The sequence below is a fragment of the Salvia splendens genome, chromosome 5 (genome assembly GCF_004379255.2).
Source record: "Salvia splendens isolate huo1 chromosome 5, SspV2, whole genome shotgun sequence".
Classification (NCBI taxonomy): domain Eukaryota; kingdom Viridiplantae; phylum Streptophyta; class Magnoliopsida; order Lamiales; family Lamiaceae; genus Salvia; species Salvia splendens.
In genome coordinates, this window is record NC_056036.1 from 4,216,204 (window position 1) to 4,232,212 (window position 16,009).

Here is a 16,009-nt window from a genome sequence, read left to right on the forward strand (position 1 = left end):
TATCCAGAATGCCGAAGTGATTCACTTCGCTTTTCGGGGGGGGGTAGTGATGGAGTACGTACTAAACAAGCCCAACAGCAGTAAAGCCCAAGAAAGAGTATCAGTTCGGCATGACTAAAGAGTATCAGTCCGGCATGACTAAAGAGTTCAGTTCGGCACAACCAAAGAGTTCGGCCCCAGCCTACAGCTCGGTAAAAGCCAACCAATCAAACTCTGCTCTCAGGTCGGCATCAAGCTCTACTCTCAGATCGGCAAAAGCTGCTCGGCAATAATTCAGCAGTTCGGTCTCAGTATTCGACCGAACTAGGAGATAGTGGACTCATGCAGGATTTCCACCTCCACTACACCCACGATCTATTTAGTGGTGTCAAGCAGTCATTAACTCATGCAGGATAGTGGACCCATGCAAGATCGCCACGATCTCCACGACATCCACTACCTAGTAAATAGCTGCATGCCACGATCTTGGTTCAATGTATAAATAGAACCTAGATCAGATAGATAGGGTTAGACTCTCTCGCTTTCTAGAGATCAAATACAAAATAGCAAGTCTGTATTGTAAGCTGTAGAAAACAGATCAAGCAATACAACTCTGCCCTCTTTTCTTCCCGTGGACGTAGATTTACCTCAGTAAATCGAACCACGTAAATTCTCTGTGTCGTGATCTGCGTTTTTCCTGCATTCATCACCATCAAAAATTCGCGGACTCATCATGGCACATATGTTGTATTTCATTATTCAATTCACAAACACAAACATTAATCATTTTATGTCTACTAAATGTTATGCTCTTTCGCAAGATGTAAAGACAACAAATTAAATGTCGTTAGGCTAGGTTAGTTGAAGAATAGGAAAAAGATAATATCGGTTTGATTTCTACAATTTCTCTTTCCCTAAATATTTTAAATAAAATTTCTACTACTATATATTAATGTTTGGACATTCAATACACAAAATCACAATTTTGCTTCACCCATGAACTTAATCATGATCTTTCCGTTGTTTCATTTTGCCAATCCTTGTTAATAATGTGTGATCGGAAAATAACTCAGATAGCTATGAAAAGAAAAAATTAACTCCTCCTCAGCTCAAACAATGGCATATGAAGTCAGCAAGAACGTTCTCTAGCCGTTAGCTAGTGAATTCCGGCTCCACGAGTTTTATTTTCTGAATAGGATAAAATATTGGTGTTTCATGCAATAAATCCGTGGGTGTTAAATTGCATCTCTGGATCCAGAGCATAAATATCACTAGTTATGGGTCCATTTCATTGTACTGCACTTCCTTCACATGTTATGGATATGCTCTAAAGTTCTAAGCTATTTTGTGTGCTCTAAATTTAGTCACACATCATTGTTTCTGTTTACTCACCACTCACCAACCCTACCTCTATTTATCATAAAAACATTATTGCTTGAAAAATATACCCTCAACTTGAGTTGTGCAATCTATAACAAACCAGCAAAAAATAAATAAATAGTACTAAATCAAATACTCTATTGAGACCATTATAAAAGTAAAGAAACAAATGGACACAAGAAAACAAAACAACGGGGTAATATGCATTATATTCTAACATTATCTGTTATGCTCATCCACTAGATGGATATGATAACAATACATAGCGAGAAATGGAAAACTCAAGAATGTAGACAACGATTAAACAAAACTTTAACTACCTCATCAGTTGAGTTGTTCTAGAGAATTTAAAAGTGCATTGTTTGACAAGTACTAGAGAATTTAAAAGTGAAGAATATTTAACCAATTCACCGTAATAATGCCTAAAATCGAGACATTGGCATACCTGAGCCAAACAGCAATGAGCACATATCCACATCTAACGTATGCCAACCAGGGACGGATAATAATACCTAATGCCACTTTCTAAGATTATAGCAGAATCAAGTTTACCAATCTAGCAAAACTTAATTAGAGCATAGTGAAATAAAATAAAATAAAAATTAAATTAAAAAATATATTGTGGCCCAAAAACTTCCACCCACCAACCCAACAACGCAACGCGCACGTGTTCTGTCACTAAAGCTAAAGCGTGTGGAGCCCTCCAACTTCACACGATTGGCTGTTACTTGTAATGTCTATTTCATTCTAGTTTTTGCTGTAATAAATAAGAGTAGCCGTAGAATGTTATTTTGTATGTTAGGTGAAAAGAGAAAATAATATATTTATATTAATATGAGATTGAGCTTTTTTTTAAAAAAGAAAATGTGATATTTTTTGTGGGACAAACTAAAAAGGAAAGTGTGACATCTATTATGAGACGGAGGGAGTATTAAAAGTCGATTAGGATTAGTAATTAATAATAAAGTCCGTTATTCGATTTGCTTGATTATTGTCTCTACAAGCCATGGGTTATCAGCCTAAAACTAGACATGTCTAATAATGTTATAATTGCTGCCCTTGTTTCTTTGCTTGTATGCAAGTTTTATGGTCATACAATAATTTGTGACCGAGTGAAATGAATATACTACTCCTATATATTTTTGATATGGTGTCTATAAATCTAAAATATTTTATTTCTCCCAAGATGATTCGGTATGGTAATTTATCATGATATTCAATTGATTATTTGTACTACTAGTTTTATATTTCAACTTTCGATTTGGATTCGATTTGATTGAGTTTGAAATCAGCTCCCTGTCAGTACTTCTCCAAAACAGGGCAGACCATAGCCACACTTTTTGCAAGTTGAAAGTCATGCCACGTCAATAACTATTTTACCAATCATTTCTTTTTGGAGTAATATTTTTATATTCAACAATTATATAAGCGATTTATTAGCATCGAGATTGTTTGATAGCAAATTTATGGCGGTGATTGACAAATAGTGAGAGACAAAAATGAGATTTTAGCATAAATGAGAATGATGTTAGAATACAGCAAAGAAACGTGGTTGTCTTTAGAGGAAAGCATGAAGTATAAAGACTATACAACTTACTATCTCCATTTCTTATAAACAGAAACTATTTTTATTTTGGATCGTTTTTAAATAATAGAAACTTTTTAAACTGTTATTTTAAGAAGTGGACACCACAATCCATTAGGGCATCATTAATGCGATAGGCCGGGCCGCAAATCGCGAGTCCCGGCCCGGGAGAGGAGGCGGATTTCCGGCGCCCATGCCGATCCCGGGGTCCGGCCCGGCGATGGAGGGAGAGGGGCCGTGACGGAGCTGGAATTTTTGCGTTTGGAAGAGGAAGAAGAGGGAGAAGAGGGAGAGGGAGAGGGGCGACGGTGCCCAATTTTCTGATTTCTTTTGCATTTGGAAGAGGAAGAATAGGGAGGGGGAACAAAGAAGAGGGAGGAAGATGAAGAAGAGGGAGAGGGAGAGGGGCGACCATCGACGTTTTTTTTTGCATTTTTTAGTTTTAAATTTTTTTTGCATTTTCTAATTTTTAAATTTTTTTGCATTTTTTTTGCATTTTTTTATGTTATAATTTTTAGTTTTTTAGTTTATAATTTATTATTTTTAAATTAAAAATAAATTTCTCGTGTTATAATTATTCAACGTTTTCAATGTTTACACGTAAAATAGGTCGAAGTTGTGAATAGTGTCATTTATTAGTTGCGACCCGGGTTATGGCCTGCAGGGTTAGAGCAGTTGTGGCCTGGGCCGCAACTGTAGAGGAATGATGACGTGGATGGGACTTGTGGCCTGAAACTGGGCCAGGGTTAATGATGCTCTTAACTCTATTTTTACTATTTTTTCTCTTCCTCTCTCTTACCTTATTCATTTTTCTCTCATTTTCTACTACTTTACCAATTATTCTCTCTTACTCAATTTTACCAATAATGCATTAAAACTCGTGTCGTGCCATTTAAATATTTTTATTTTTTAAAAATGGAGGAGGCAGTACTATTTTGATCGATTGACTTGTCACTTAATTTTAATTTTATCATATCAAATTCGTGACTTACACCTCACATATCCATTCACCACTATCTATCTACGAGATCAGAATTTATGATCTTTTTTATTCAATTTAAATTTCATGAAAAATATTAAATTTTGGCTAAATTGTATGATTTAATCAACGTCGTTTTTTAGTTTTTACAGATTAATTTAATCTTCAGCTAATCTTACCACGCCACTTTTCAATTTTTCATGATATTATAGATAGGAGAATGATTTTCCAATTTCACCAACAAGATGAAAATAGATTGAAATTACACATTGTTTTGGGCCTCTGACATGGGCTTAATGGCTCGTGAGGTGGTCCATCAATGGTTTAAATAAGTGAAAGAGATGCTATTATTAATAAAAAAAATCTAAATGAAAAAACATGAAAAACAACGAGAGTTTAACATGGATAGCATATTATCACTCTCACAGTCGTTGTTATTATTAATTTCAGAAAAAAGAATTAATTTTTGGATAATTATAATAATGGCTTGATTAAATTCATAACGGGGTCTGATTGTGATGGGAAGGAATGTCACAGCAACAGTTGTTCTCTGTTTTGGTCCAAATAATAATTGGATTATATTTCCAGGGAAATTCAAAAATTAGATTTATGGCAAAAATTGACTCCTAACTTATTCTGGACAAAAAAAAATTAATTCTCATGGTTACCCCATCCATATGAAATAGTCATACTTCCATGATATGATATACAAATATTGTTTTTCTTGATGAGGAAAAATCACTTCTTGGTCGATATATTTATTATTGAGTTTTCGATTTCCACACTAGCTCCTTCCCTGAGCCACTATTTTGAGTCAGTCTGATCCTCAATAAAAATATTAATGTTACAAATTAAACATATGTGAACTTTTATAAAATTACTATCACTATTATTCAGTACAAATCTTATTTGATTATTAGATCTACATTGTTGCTTTTTACAATCGATTTGGAATAAATATCCATCCAATTAAGTCCATAATAATTTGACTACAAGAATTTTGATAGTTTATTCGTGTGTAAGGAAAAGGGTCTTTGGTGACTAAAAGCAGAAGCCGAAATCATAAACTTATAGTGCTATCAAAGATTAAAATACGAAAACTTTAAACTGCACAAGGAAAAGTAAAGTGGTTGGTGTTAGATTATTTGATACTAATTCTTACTATATCATTCCCTAAATGTGCGACATAATTAGTAAGTTTGGGCATGATTAGCACCACTAACGAGATCCACACTAATATAATAATAAAATAATTAAAAACACTACATTTAACAATAAAATAGGGGAACAACCAAAAGGTTAATCCTGTCACATATATATAATACAAAATGAAGTGGAGAATTTTGATTGCTACAAAATCTTTAGAAGATCAAACTAAGCCGTATCTACACTTGTAAAGGTTATTCTATCTGATTGTAGGGGATTTTCATCATCTTTTTTGTGCCCCTAACTTATATTATATGATGCAAAATTTGATGTTTGATTTAATTTGATTTTATTTTTTCTCAATCTCATCTAATGATCTTGTTTATCCAATGATTGAGATCTTTTGTTTTTTTAAATCTCTAAACTGATTTTAAGTTTAAGGAGGGGTAAAAAGCAAAACACATCATACATGCATACATATTATTGAACATAAATATGCATATTATTGTGCATAAATTAGCATATTGTTGAACACAAATGCTTAGATTCATGGAGACTTTCTAAATTATAGTACTGCTTTTTAATTGATATATTCTGAATATGATATTAAATTCTATAAATTATAGGAGAATAAAAATAAAATAAATCAATGAGTTTTTTGTTCTCTAACTTCAAAGGTAATACTAATAACTAAGGTATTTAAAATTTTAAGTGTGTGATATATTCTATGTACATAAATAAATATATACTACTACAATGAATTTAATAAATTATGCATGTAACCAAAATATAACGACAAAAACTGAAATACAATAGAAACGAGATCTTAGTTGTGTCCAAATAAATATAAATACCCAAGCAACCAATTGCTAGATTCAGCTCCCTTTTCCATTAAATAGAATTTGATATATAGCTTGTCGACTTTTAAAACAAATTAAATAATAGGTGTACAATTAAAACTAGTAACATAATAGTAGCAGCAGTAGTAATAAATTTGATACACAGTATATAATTTACAATATTGTCACAAAGCTAGTAAAATAATAGGTGTACAAGGTGTTTATTCGATTTGATTGAATTTGACATCTTTTACATAATCCGTCCAGATCGATGTATCCCCTATTTATGAGATACTGATTTCAATAATTATTCGTGTCCAACTCGAAAAGGTTAAAAGATGATTAATTGACCAAGAAATAAGTAACAAGATAAAATAAAGTTTTTCTAAAAACATTTTGAAAAAGGGGGAAATAATTGTTGACTGCAAGAGACAATATTATAACAAGAATTTGAGCAATTAATAAAATGGTACCACATGAAGCGTGTGTTAGATGGCAAAATAAAGAAGAGATGGTGCGCTTTTAAGACATTTCATAGGGGGGCCCCACCAATTGCCATGGGGATCCATTGTCCCATTTTCAACCAACATATGGAATATTTATTATTGTTTCCAAGATTCATTTAAATATTTCTACATTTAATTTGCAGTGTGGGTGACCCACAACAGTTAATCATAGTTGTATTAATATAATGGACATTTAGTTTGTGTTATTACCAAAATGATTTATTGGTTGAATAAGAGAAAATCATAACTTACGGATTCAAGTGCCCCATATTGATTTGTAAAGAATTTTATATGTGATTTATAGATCAAATAAACTTTATTTTCTAATAGATTATTTTTTAGGATTAATTCTTCTTTAGGTATGTAACATTGGTAATGTTACTGAGAATTTTAACGATTTAAATGATGACCTACGAATAGTAGTATGATGAGCATCATGATAAAAAAAAGGATAATATATAGAAAATTGTACTCAACCAAGCCTACCACTTTGATCACTGTCTTCCCTTAATCTACTCCAAATTTTCAATCAAATGACTTCGTAAAAATGGGAAATTTGAGTACCAATCTTTCATCCACAATAATATTTTTTTTCTCGAATGTCCAATTTGATTTGGAATCTTGGAATAAATTAGAAGTTCTAATTAACCATGACAAAACCTTCTAAACGGAGGTCCGAGCCAAGAACATAAGCATGCCTTTGATAGGCATGAGAATTAATAATTTAAATTATAGATCACTGAAATGGCGAACTATGTAGAAGTAAATTCAATAGTTAATTAGTGGGTACTTTATTGCTTACACTGACAATCATATAATTAATTTGGACTATTTATCAATTACCGACAAATTAATTTCGATTGTGTTTGTTTAAAAAAGATTTAGTAGATGTTGATATGTGTCATGAATTTCCAAACTTATTCTCTGTCATCAAATTCAGTAGTCCCATCACACAATTAATTAATCTTTCCTTCATATTATTTGAGGATTAAATATATAATGGATTATTTATTTCGACTAAAGTTGATTTGATACATTATATTAAGAAAATAAACACAACCTTTTAATCATGATAGAAATATTCAACTTAATTTAACTAATCCAATTTGAAACCTAAAATGGAAGATATCCATGCATGTAACATAAATATATATATTTAGTCGCATGTCTACCATCCATTTGCACATTCTCAGAATCAAATTTCAAAAAATACCAAGATATTGATCAAATTTGTTTCTCATTATACAATAAAATAAATGTGTGTGGCTTTGAATTTTTATTACCTAACACTTTAATTTATTAACTACATGAACAATGTGGTCCAAAATGTGAAACTGATTATTCTTTTCTATATTCATGTATCTTTGTTAGGGGTTGTTTGGATCACTTGAAACATATCCACATATTGAATATATGTACATCACCTTGGGTTATCATTAAAAAAATAAAGCTCCAAAAGTAAACTCAAATGGTAGTCACTTTCTTTTGATTTTTTCTTTGTTTTGCCAAAAAGGTATTAAAAATAGTTGTATTTTTTTCCCAAATCCGAAAAACAGTCACTTGTTTTCTTGCATGATTTCGACTGACGCACCAAGTTCCAAAAGATGAAAATAGATACATCATTCTTTTAGATATTGTAAATTATAATTTAAGAAAATGTTGATAGGAACCATCAAATTTGGTCCAACACATGCAATGTTTCTATAAAAAAGATTATGATTATGGTACTAGGGCACAACTAGGGTTTGGAAATGTTCCCTCTTTGTAATTAAAGTGGGATCAAGGTGGATTCGGAAGATCGATCAACTCCACCGCCAGCCCGTGAGTAATAGAAAATTCAATTGAATCAAGTCTTTGAAGCTGCTGTGAATCCCACGCCAGGACAGCTCCGCCCCATATTTTGAGACAATATCTTCTTTCGTTCTTCGTCCGTCATCTATTGCAGTTTTCAAGCATCTCTGCATTGCATCATACACATATTTTTATCTCTGAAGAGACTCACATAATTAAGAATGTAATATAAAATAGTTGGTTTTATGCTTTAATAAAATGTTTAGTATCATAGAGACAGAGCGTAATTTAGTCAAAGCAAGCATCAATTGTAACGATTAAGATTGAGGCCAGTTTTACAGAAAAAAAAAAGAAAAGGACTATTGCCTGAGTTTTGTACAGAAAGTAATCACTATCAGAAAGAGTTCATTTTGGATGAGTCACGAATATTTCCACAAGCAACACTATGATTAGTCAATTCATATATTTAGATAATTCATCGAACCATTCATTCCAATTTCATGATATTGAGTTTTACAACATAAGCATTGCTACATGCACATGTATATTTGGACTATATGGTGATGATATGATGATAATTCTTTTAAAATGCTAAAAAGAGAGAGAGTAATACTATGATATCTCTAATTAATGGTGATACCCATGTCAAAAGCTCAAAATAATGAACTTTCTACTTTTTGTAATTGCTTTGTGATTGGATTCGTTCTTCATTTACATTTTTTTAATCATTAATAAGACTTTTACTGAACTCATTATTCTCACTATAGTATTTAAATAACTGACACTTTCAGATAAGACTAATGTTTATGTATTTAGGGAGTGGTAGTATAATTATTTAGATTAAAGTTGTCAGAGCAATAAACTGTCACATCACACCACTGGTAAAACAAAAACACCATACTAAATAATTGAAGCACCTTATTTGTCATTTCACCATATCACAAAAAGCTGAGATTTAGGGGAATTCATTATCATTTATTTACTGGCTAATTAAATCATTATCTTAACAAAATGCTCTTGATCCAAGATGATCATAACGCCACGTGTCAGCACGCGATTCCTCGGGACATGATGAGCCCAATGCAGCTATATATATACACACAAACCACGCTCACACACATTTGCTCTTGCTCCCTTCTCATAATCATTATTACTGCAAACACGCACATTTTTCTACAGCCACTCCAATTGAAAAAGGAAATCGGAGGAGAAGAAAAAACCGGCGAATGGAAGTCGGCCTGAATCTGAAGGCGACCGAGCTCTGCCTCGGCCTGCCCGGCGCCGCCGCGAAGATCACGGGAAAGAGAGGCTTTTCCGAGACGATCGATCTCAAACTCAACCTCCAGTCAAACGAATCTGATGATCTGGATCTGAAGGAAAACATGCAGAATTCTTCCACTGAGAAAGCTATGCTGCCTCCGAAGGATCACATCAAGCCTCCTGCAAAGTGAGTTTTCTGAGATCGCGCCGTATTTCCCTCTCGATCTAGTGTTCAGTTTGATTTAATTTGATTTGATTGAATTTCTAGGGCACAGGTGGTGGGATGGCCGCCGGTGAGGGCGTTTCGGAAGAACGTCATGAGCCACCAGAAGAACAAGGGCGAGGAGTCGGAGAAGGCGGCATGCAGCGGTGGCGCCGCCTTCGTGAAGGTGTCGATGGACGGCGCCCCCTACCTACGCAAGGTCGACCTGAAGATGTACAAGAGCTACCAAGAGCTCTCTGATGCCTTAGCCAAAATGTTCAGCTCCTTCACCATGGGTAACACCTACACCTTCAAATCAATTGACAAAAACTATATTGTTGTGTGATTGCTTGATTTAATTATTTGATTTTGGTGTATATATAGGGAATTATGGGACAGAAGGAATGATAGACTTCATGAATGAGAGGAAATTGATGGATCTGTTGAACAGCTCAGAATATGTTCCTAGTTATGAAGATAAGGATGGTGACTGGATGCTTGTTGGTGATGTTCCATGGGAGTAAGTATATATTTCAAGCTTTTTTATTTATTTTTTTCAATACTAACAATAATAGTATGATAGTACTATTATAGATCTATAGTTTGGATCATTTTTAACAATGAATTACTATAAATATTTCATTCAGGATGTTTGTTGATTCATGCAAGCGTCTCCGAATTATGAAAGGATCCGAGGCGATTGGATTAGGTATGTTACACTTGCATCAATATTTCAATAATAGTCATATTTCATATACTAGTAAATTGATAAATAATTAGTACTCATTTTCTTTGTTTTTTTAAATCAATATTTAGCACCAAGAGCAATGGAGAAATGCAAGAGCAGATGCTAATGGAATATTATGTGATAAACCACTGGTTTGATGATGGTCAAATTATGTATCATTATATTTCGGTTTTTGTGATTTTTTTTGTAGTTTTTTGATGAAGTATTGTCTGTATCTTATTGTAACATATAGATATGAAGGTTTTATGGACAAATTTGTATTAAACAAGAAGCAAACGCATCATCTGTTGTCTGGTTTGTTATGATTAAAGTTTATGACTCATTTTGGTTAATAAATTGTTGATTTGGCTGTCACAGTTGTGTTTATGTCTTTTTATTAATTAAAAAATGAAATTTGTTTTTTCAATTACAAGATTCTTCGTAACTTGCTACTAATATTTTATTAACATTATTATTTCATGATTATTGTAGTATCTAAACTAGGTAGGGTGCAGAAGGGAACATGACCATGTGACCTAGCAAATCTATATTTTATTCGGTATTTAATTAATCTTGCTACTACTTTTAATTTATCTGGATGATTGAACCTGGTATTTAATTTTGATTGAATGGTCATGTTGGTAAATGTAACTATGTAAGTCAATTAAGGTTTGCTTTGATATATGAGCTGTAATTTAATCAAGCATGATGGGAGGTAGGGAGCACTTGCATGTGTTATGCTGCATATACATACATATATAGATACAATTTTTTCATTTATTTGTTTGCCAAATGCCCAAAATATCACATATTGTCTCATCATTTAAGTTTAGATATATTTACGAAAATGTTAGTATAATAATTATTTGGTACATAAAGAAAATAATGTACCGAAACGATTTGTAAAATATTTGTGTGTGACGATGTCCAAGTATTATTTAGAAATTCAATATTGTTATTTGTTAATGGCTTGATTAAAATTTAATTTGTATAATATTATCTTTCGTAAGAATATATATTATACACTTTATAGTGTACGTTGATTCAATTACTTTTAAAACTTAAGGTTAATTATCCAAACACTTTGAAAGATTTATAAATTATTGAGACCTTACAATGTACTCCATAATCTTTTCAATCGCAAGATTAAGATGGGCCATAAATTGGGCTGGTTTTTCCTTTTATTTGATAAATTAAAATGGGCTACTCATAAATATTTGTTCTATGCTTCTTGTATTGATGAATAGACATGTAAGAAAATTATGATCAATGCAATTAAATTGATGATACAATTTAAATTATGACATCTACCAGAATATTTAAGATCATATCAGCTCATCATCTCATCTAATATTTGAATAATGTCTCATCTAAAATTTATTAAAACACTAAGCAACAATCATAACTAAGAAGCTAATATTGATTAAGGGGTGAGTGAGGTTGCAAGAATATTGTTCCTCTTTAATCCAAAAGACCTTGGCTCTTGTACCAGATAACTGCCACAACACAACAGAAAACCGAGGCCATGGTGCCTCCACCGACGGTCCAGAGAAAGTCGGACGTCCCATATTTCGTGGGATCGAACATTTCGATGCCAATGTTCATGCCAAACACCCCTGTGAGCACAATAAGGGTGCCAACCGCCAAACTCGTTGTATTGATCACCACTTGTGTTTGCAGAGACTGGTTCTGTTTCACATCCAACATTGTTTTTATGTATTCTTCTCTGCTCTCCACCATCTCCCTCAACTATATCAACATAAACACACCTCATCAAAATTATAATACTAATATCATTTTCCCAAAACGAATGCCTAAATGCCTTACATTTAATAGTTTATTCAAAGTGCCTTCCATTTCCACAAAATATGCTTCTAGAATCATCTCGAGCTCCTCCACATCGACTTGCTGCTCGTTTGCCTCCAAATTGGGCCTAACATCCTCCTCTTCGTCGTCCTCTAACTTCTCTGTCAAATACATCTGTGCCATATCTTGATCGTCGTCTAGCAAATGCTCCAACTCATCCCTCACCTAATACGTCAGATAGATTTTATTACTACTACTATATTTTGAGGAGCATATAAGAACATTTAATTACCAAACAGACCCTATATACCTTTTGCACGCGGCCGGTTATTGCAACCAAACGCGTCTTAATAACTCGTACCCAATCTAGATTGAGATTGCTAATCTTGGAAGTGAGCTTATCCAATGCCGGATGAGCTTCTTGCTCCAGTCTCGTTGCCTGCTTTCACACAAATATCCATTATTAAAATAGTTAAAAAATTAAATTAAATCTAAAAAAAAAGTTGCATAAGAAATGTATTCATACTTCCTCATCCAGGCTCTTGCAAGTAGCTTGGAGGCACGCCTCGAGCGCGAAAAATTCAAACGGCAGAATCACATTCTCTTGATCCGTTGGCGCTTCTTTAGTGGTGTAAAAATGTTGGCGATGGCGAAAGAGTTGTTGCATATTGTTGATGAAAGAGGTGAGGTAAGGGTGTTTGGAATTGAGGAAAATCATGTGTGTGGATGTGATGATGCAGCTGATGCTTTCCAAATTGACGACGATGGCCTCATCTCGCCCCATGATGGCGGAGGGGTAAGAGAGAGCAGTGTCCAGCATACGAAGATCTCGGCTCGGGAGGCCTGTTCGCTGCATCACGGCCTGCTTCCCGACCTCCTCCACCGCCCCCGTCGACTTCACCACTACCCACCCTCCCTTCTTCCTTCCCCCCGGATATTTCGCTCTCACTGATTCCAACATCTTCCCTTTTAATTTGTGCGTTAAATTGCTCTCATGAATGATCCAACATATGAGGGAAACGAACATAAGCTCATATTCGAACTAGTAATGAAGCCTATATATATATATATATATATAGGTAACAAAAATCCTATTGCTAATTGGAAAGGAAAAGATAAAAATAAATAAATAAATTTATGCAATTAAGGGAGGGGATAGAATTTGACATGAATAAAATAACTGACATTAAATCCTAAACTGAAAAACAACAAAAAGATAAACTCGTGTGATCTTATTTTTGTGTTTTTTGTAGTTTTTTCCTAATATAGTTTAACCGAATTAGTTTTTAAATCAAGTGTTCCCTAAGTAGATTGGATATTAATCCAAATCGAAATAGAAATTTATCCGTATTTATAATCACACTATTGTTTGCAAAATTTACTCTCAACATTAGTTGCTAAGAAACACGCTCATGCAAATGCAAGAATTACAAGTCGTTATAATTATTTAACGTAATTCAAATCAGAGCTGAACCAAATCGAAGATGCTGGATCCGCTACTAGTTGTGCCGGCTTTCAGCGGGTTGAAGAAGAAGGGGGGCGGGTCGCAGTCGCACAAGTGGATTGTTTTGGATTCAACGGGTCAAGAAATCGTTCTAGATGTCGACAAATGCGCAATCATGCATCGCGTGCAAATACACGCTCGTGATCTTCGCATTCTCGACCCGCTCTTGTCGTACCCACCCACCATCCTCGCCCGGCACGGAGCCATTATTCTCAATTTGGAAGTAAACTTTCTCCTCTTATTTAGGTTTATGTTATATTTTTCTATTTTCAAATAATATTTTTTCACTTTTCTTTAGGGTTTATGTTTATGTATTAATCGATTTTCGGGGGTTTCTTAAATTTATTGCTTGGATCTTTCTTTAGTCGTTTGGAACAGTGATGTTTTGAAATTTTGAATCAAATTATGTATACGTATTACTTTCTTGAATCTCCTGAGCTGTTTTTTTTTTGAGATTGTCTTTCCTATTTATATCATCATCATCACCATTATTATTATTATTATTATTATTATTATTATTATTATTAGTATTATTATTATTATTATTACCTCTGAACATTATTGTTTATTGGTGCAGCATATCAAGGCCATAATCACATCTAAAGAGGTGAGGTTTTATGCTTTTGAATTACTAAATCTATTAACGTGAGCCGCAATTACAGTTTCAACTTAATTTCATATCAAGCAAAAGAAATTACTAATCTTTGATTTAAGCACTAAAATTATTTGTGATGGGTTTAACTTGCTAAAGTATTCTAATACTAATATGTGATGCAATTTCAAAATAATTATTTGTAGGTTTTGCTTCGCAATCCGTTGGACGAGAATGTGGTTCCTATCGTAGAAGAACTCCGAAGGCGATTAAAACCACAAATTGATCATCAGGAAGCTAATGGTGATGGCTCTTCACATATTGGTGAAGATGGTATATACTATACTAAATTCATTAGTATTTTGTTTTGCATATGTAGTTTTGATTGCTTGATGCAACACACATGAACATTCTTTGTTTTCTTTACAATAGATTCTCCATTCGAGTTTCGAGTACTAGAGGTGGCATTGGAATCTATCAGTAGTTTCCTTTCTGCTCGCACAATTGAACTCGAGACTGAAGTTTACCCATCTTTGGATAGGCTTACCTCAAAGGTAATTTGTTAGCATTTCATATCTAATGCATTATTAAACTCTTGAAATTCATTTTCTCTATTCAACTTGTTAATTTCCAGATTTGTAGTCGTAATCTAGAACGTGTACGCGAGTCAAAGAGTGAAATGGTTCAGTTGACTGCTCGTGTTCAAAAGGTAGAACAAACCCCCCTTATGATCTTGCATTGGTGAAATTTATTCATAGACTTATCATCCTTTATGATTTTGAAGCTGCGAGACGAACTAGGGCAGCTTCTGCACGAGGATGGGGACATGGCCGAACTCTACTTGTCACGGAAGTTGGCTAGTGCAACCGTGCCCAGGGATGAAAATGATGTTGATGAAGTTGAAATGCTTCTTGAGGTAAATTCTTGAACCATATTCTCCTCAAGTTCAATTGAACTTTGATAGATGACTTTATCACTTACTATTGTGTTGCAGACGTATTACATGCAAATAGATGACACATTGAATAAATTGAGTACGGTATGTAGATCATCATCTTATTGCATTATAATAGTACTTACTAAGTTTTATGTATTGTGTAATTCAGCTAGGGAAACACATTGATAATGCGAATGCTTATGTGAGAATCAAGGTAAAGAAACAAAGAATGACGTGGTTGTGCATCATATGATATGATATGATATGATTAAACTCGGATTTGTAACTCATATATCGATCGGTCGCAGCTAGATAAAGATCGGAATCGTCTGATTCAATTGGATCTGATTCTCAACACCGGAAACCTATGTTTAGACATAAGCTCTTTGGTAGCTGGAATATTCGGTATGAACATTCCATACACATGGAACACCAATCATGGATACATGTTTAAATGGGTGAGTAGTTGCTTCATGTTATGCTAGATTGATGCCATTAATTCTTGTTCACTCAATTAAACTGTTTAATTATTTGCTTCATGTTTGTTTGTTTGTAGGTGGTCATCAGCAGTGGGATGTTTAGCTCGCTTCTATTTTGCATTATAATGTTTTTCGCCTACTGCAAAGGCCTTCTCGGATCTTGATGTTCCAACCTAAATAACGGATTCATTGCATTTGTATTCACTATATTCTTAATGCTGTTTGAAAATTGAAACACACGTAATACTTGTGTGTTTAGATAAGGAAAGTCATTCAATTGTGAATAATTAATATTTT

The 16,009-nt window shown here is 33.6% G+C and overlaps 3 protein-coding genes across 3 annotated transcripts; 2 read left to right on the top strand and 1 right to left on the bottom strand.

The window, feature by feature from the left end:
• The first annotated feature begins 9,320 nt into the window (after positions 1-9,320).
• LOC121805039 (auxin-responsive protein IAA14-like) lies at positions 9,321-10,769 on the top strand. Its single transcript, XM_042204785.1, has 5 exons — positions 9,321-9,652; positions 9,734-9,963; positions 10,052-10,187; positions 10,315-10,376; positions 10,484-10,769. The coding sequence occupies exons 1-5, from the start codon at positions 9,432-9,434 to the stop codon at positions 10,519-10,521; spliced, it is 687 nt and encodes a 228-aa protein (XP_042060719.1). The 5' UTR covers positions 9,321-9,431; the 3' UTR covers positions 10,522-10,769.
• A 1,028-nt stretch (positions 10,770-11,797) lies between these two features.
• LOC121802931 (magnesium transporter MRS2-3-like) lies at positions 11,798-13,161 on the bottom strand. Its single transcript, XM_042202628.1, has 4 exons — positions 12,727-13,161; positions 12,511-12,639; positions 12,222-12,425; positions 11,798-12,143 (listed from the first exon to the last, which is right to left on the bottom strand). Exons 1-4 carry the CDS (start codon positions 13,159-13,161, stop codon positions 11,856-11,858), a joined length of 1,056 nt encoding a protein of 351 aa, XP_042058562.1. The 3' UTR covers positions 11,798-11,855.
• Positions 13,162-13,616: 455 nt separating this feature from the next.
• On the top strand, positions 13,617-15,948 carry LOC121801880 (magnesium transporter MRS2-I-like). Its single transcript, XM_042201331.1, has 10 exons — positions 13,617-13,927; positions 14,282-14,311; positions 14,503-14,629; positions 14,729-14,850; positions 14,931-15,005; positions 15,081-15,212; positions 15,291-15,335; positions 15,403-15,447; positions 15,542-15,691; positions 15,790-15,948. The coding sequence occupies exons 1-10, from the start codon at positions 13,685-13,687 to the stop codon at positions 15,874-15,876; spliced, it is 1,056 nt and encodes a 351-aa protein (XP_042057265.1). The 5' UTR covers positions 13,617-13,684; the 3' UTR covers positions 15,877-15,948.
• The last annotated feature ends 61 nt before the right edge of the window (positions 15,949-16,009 follow it).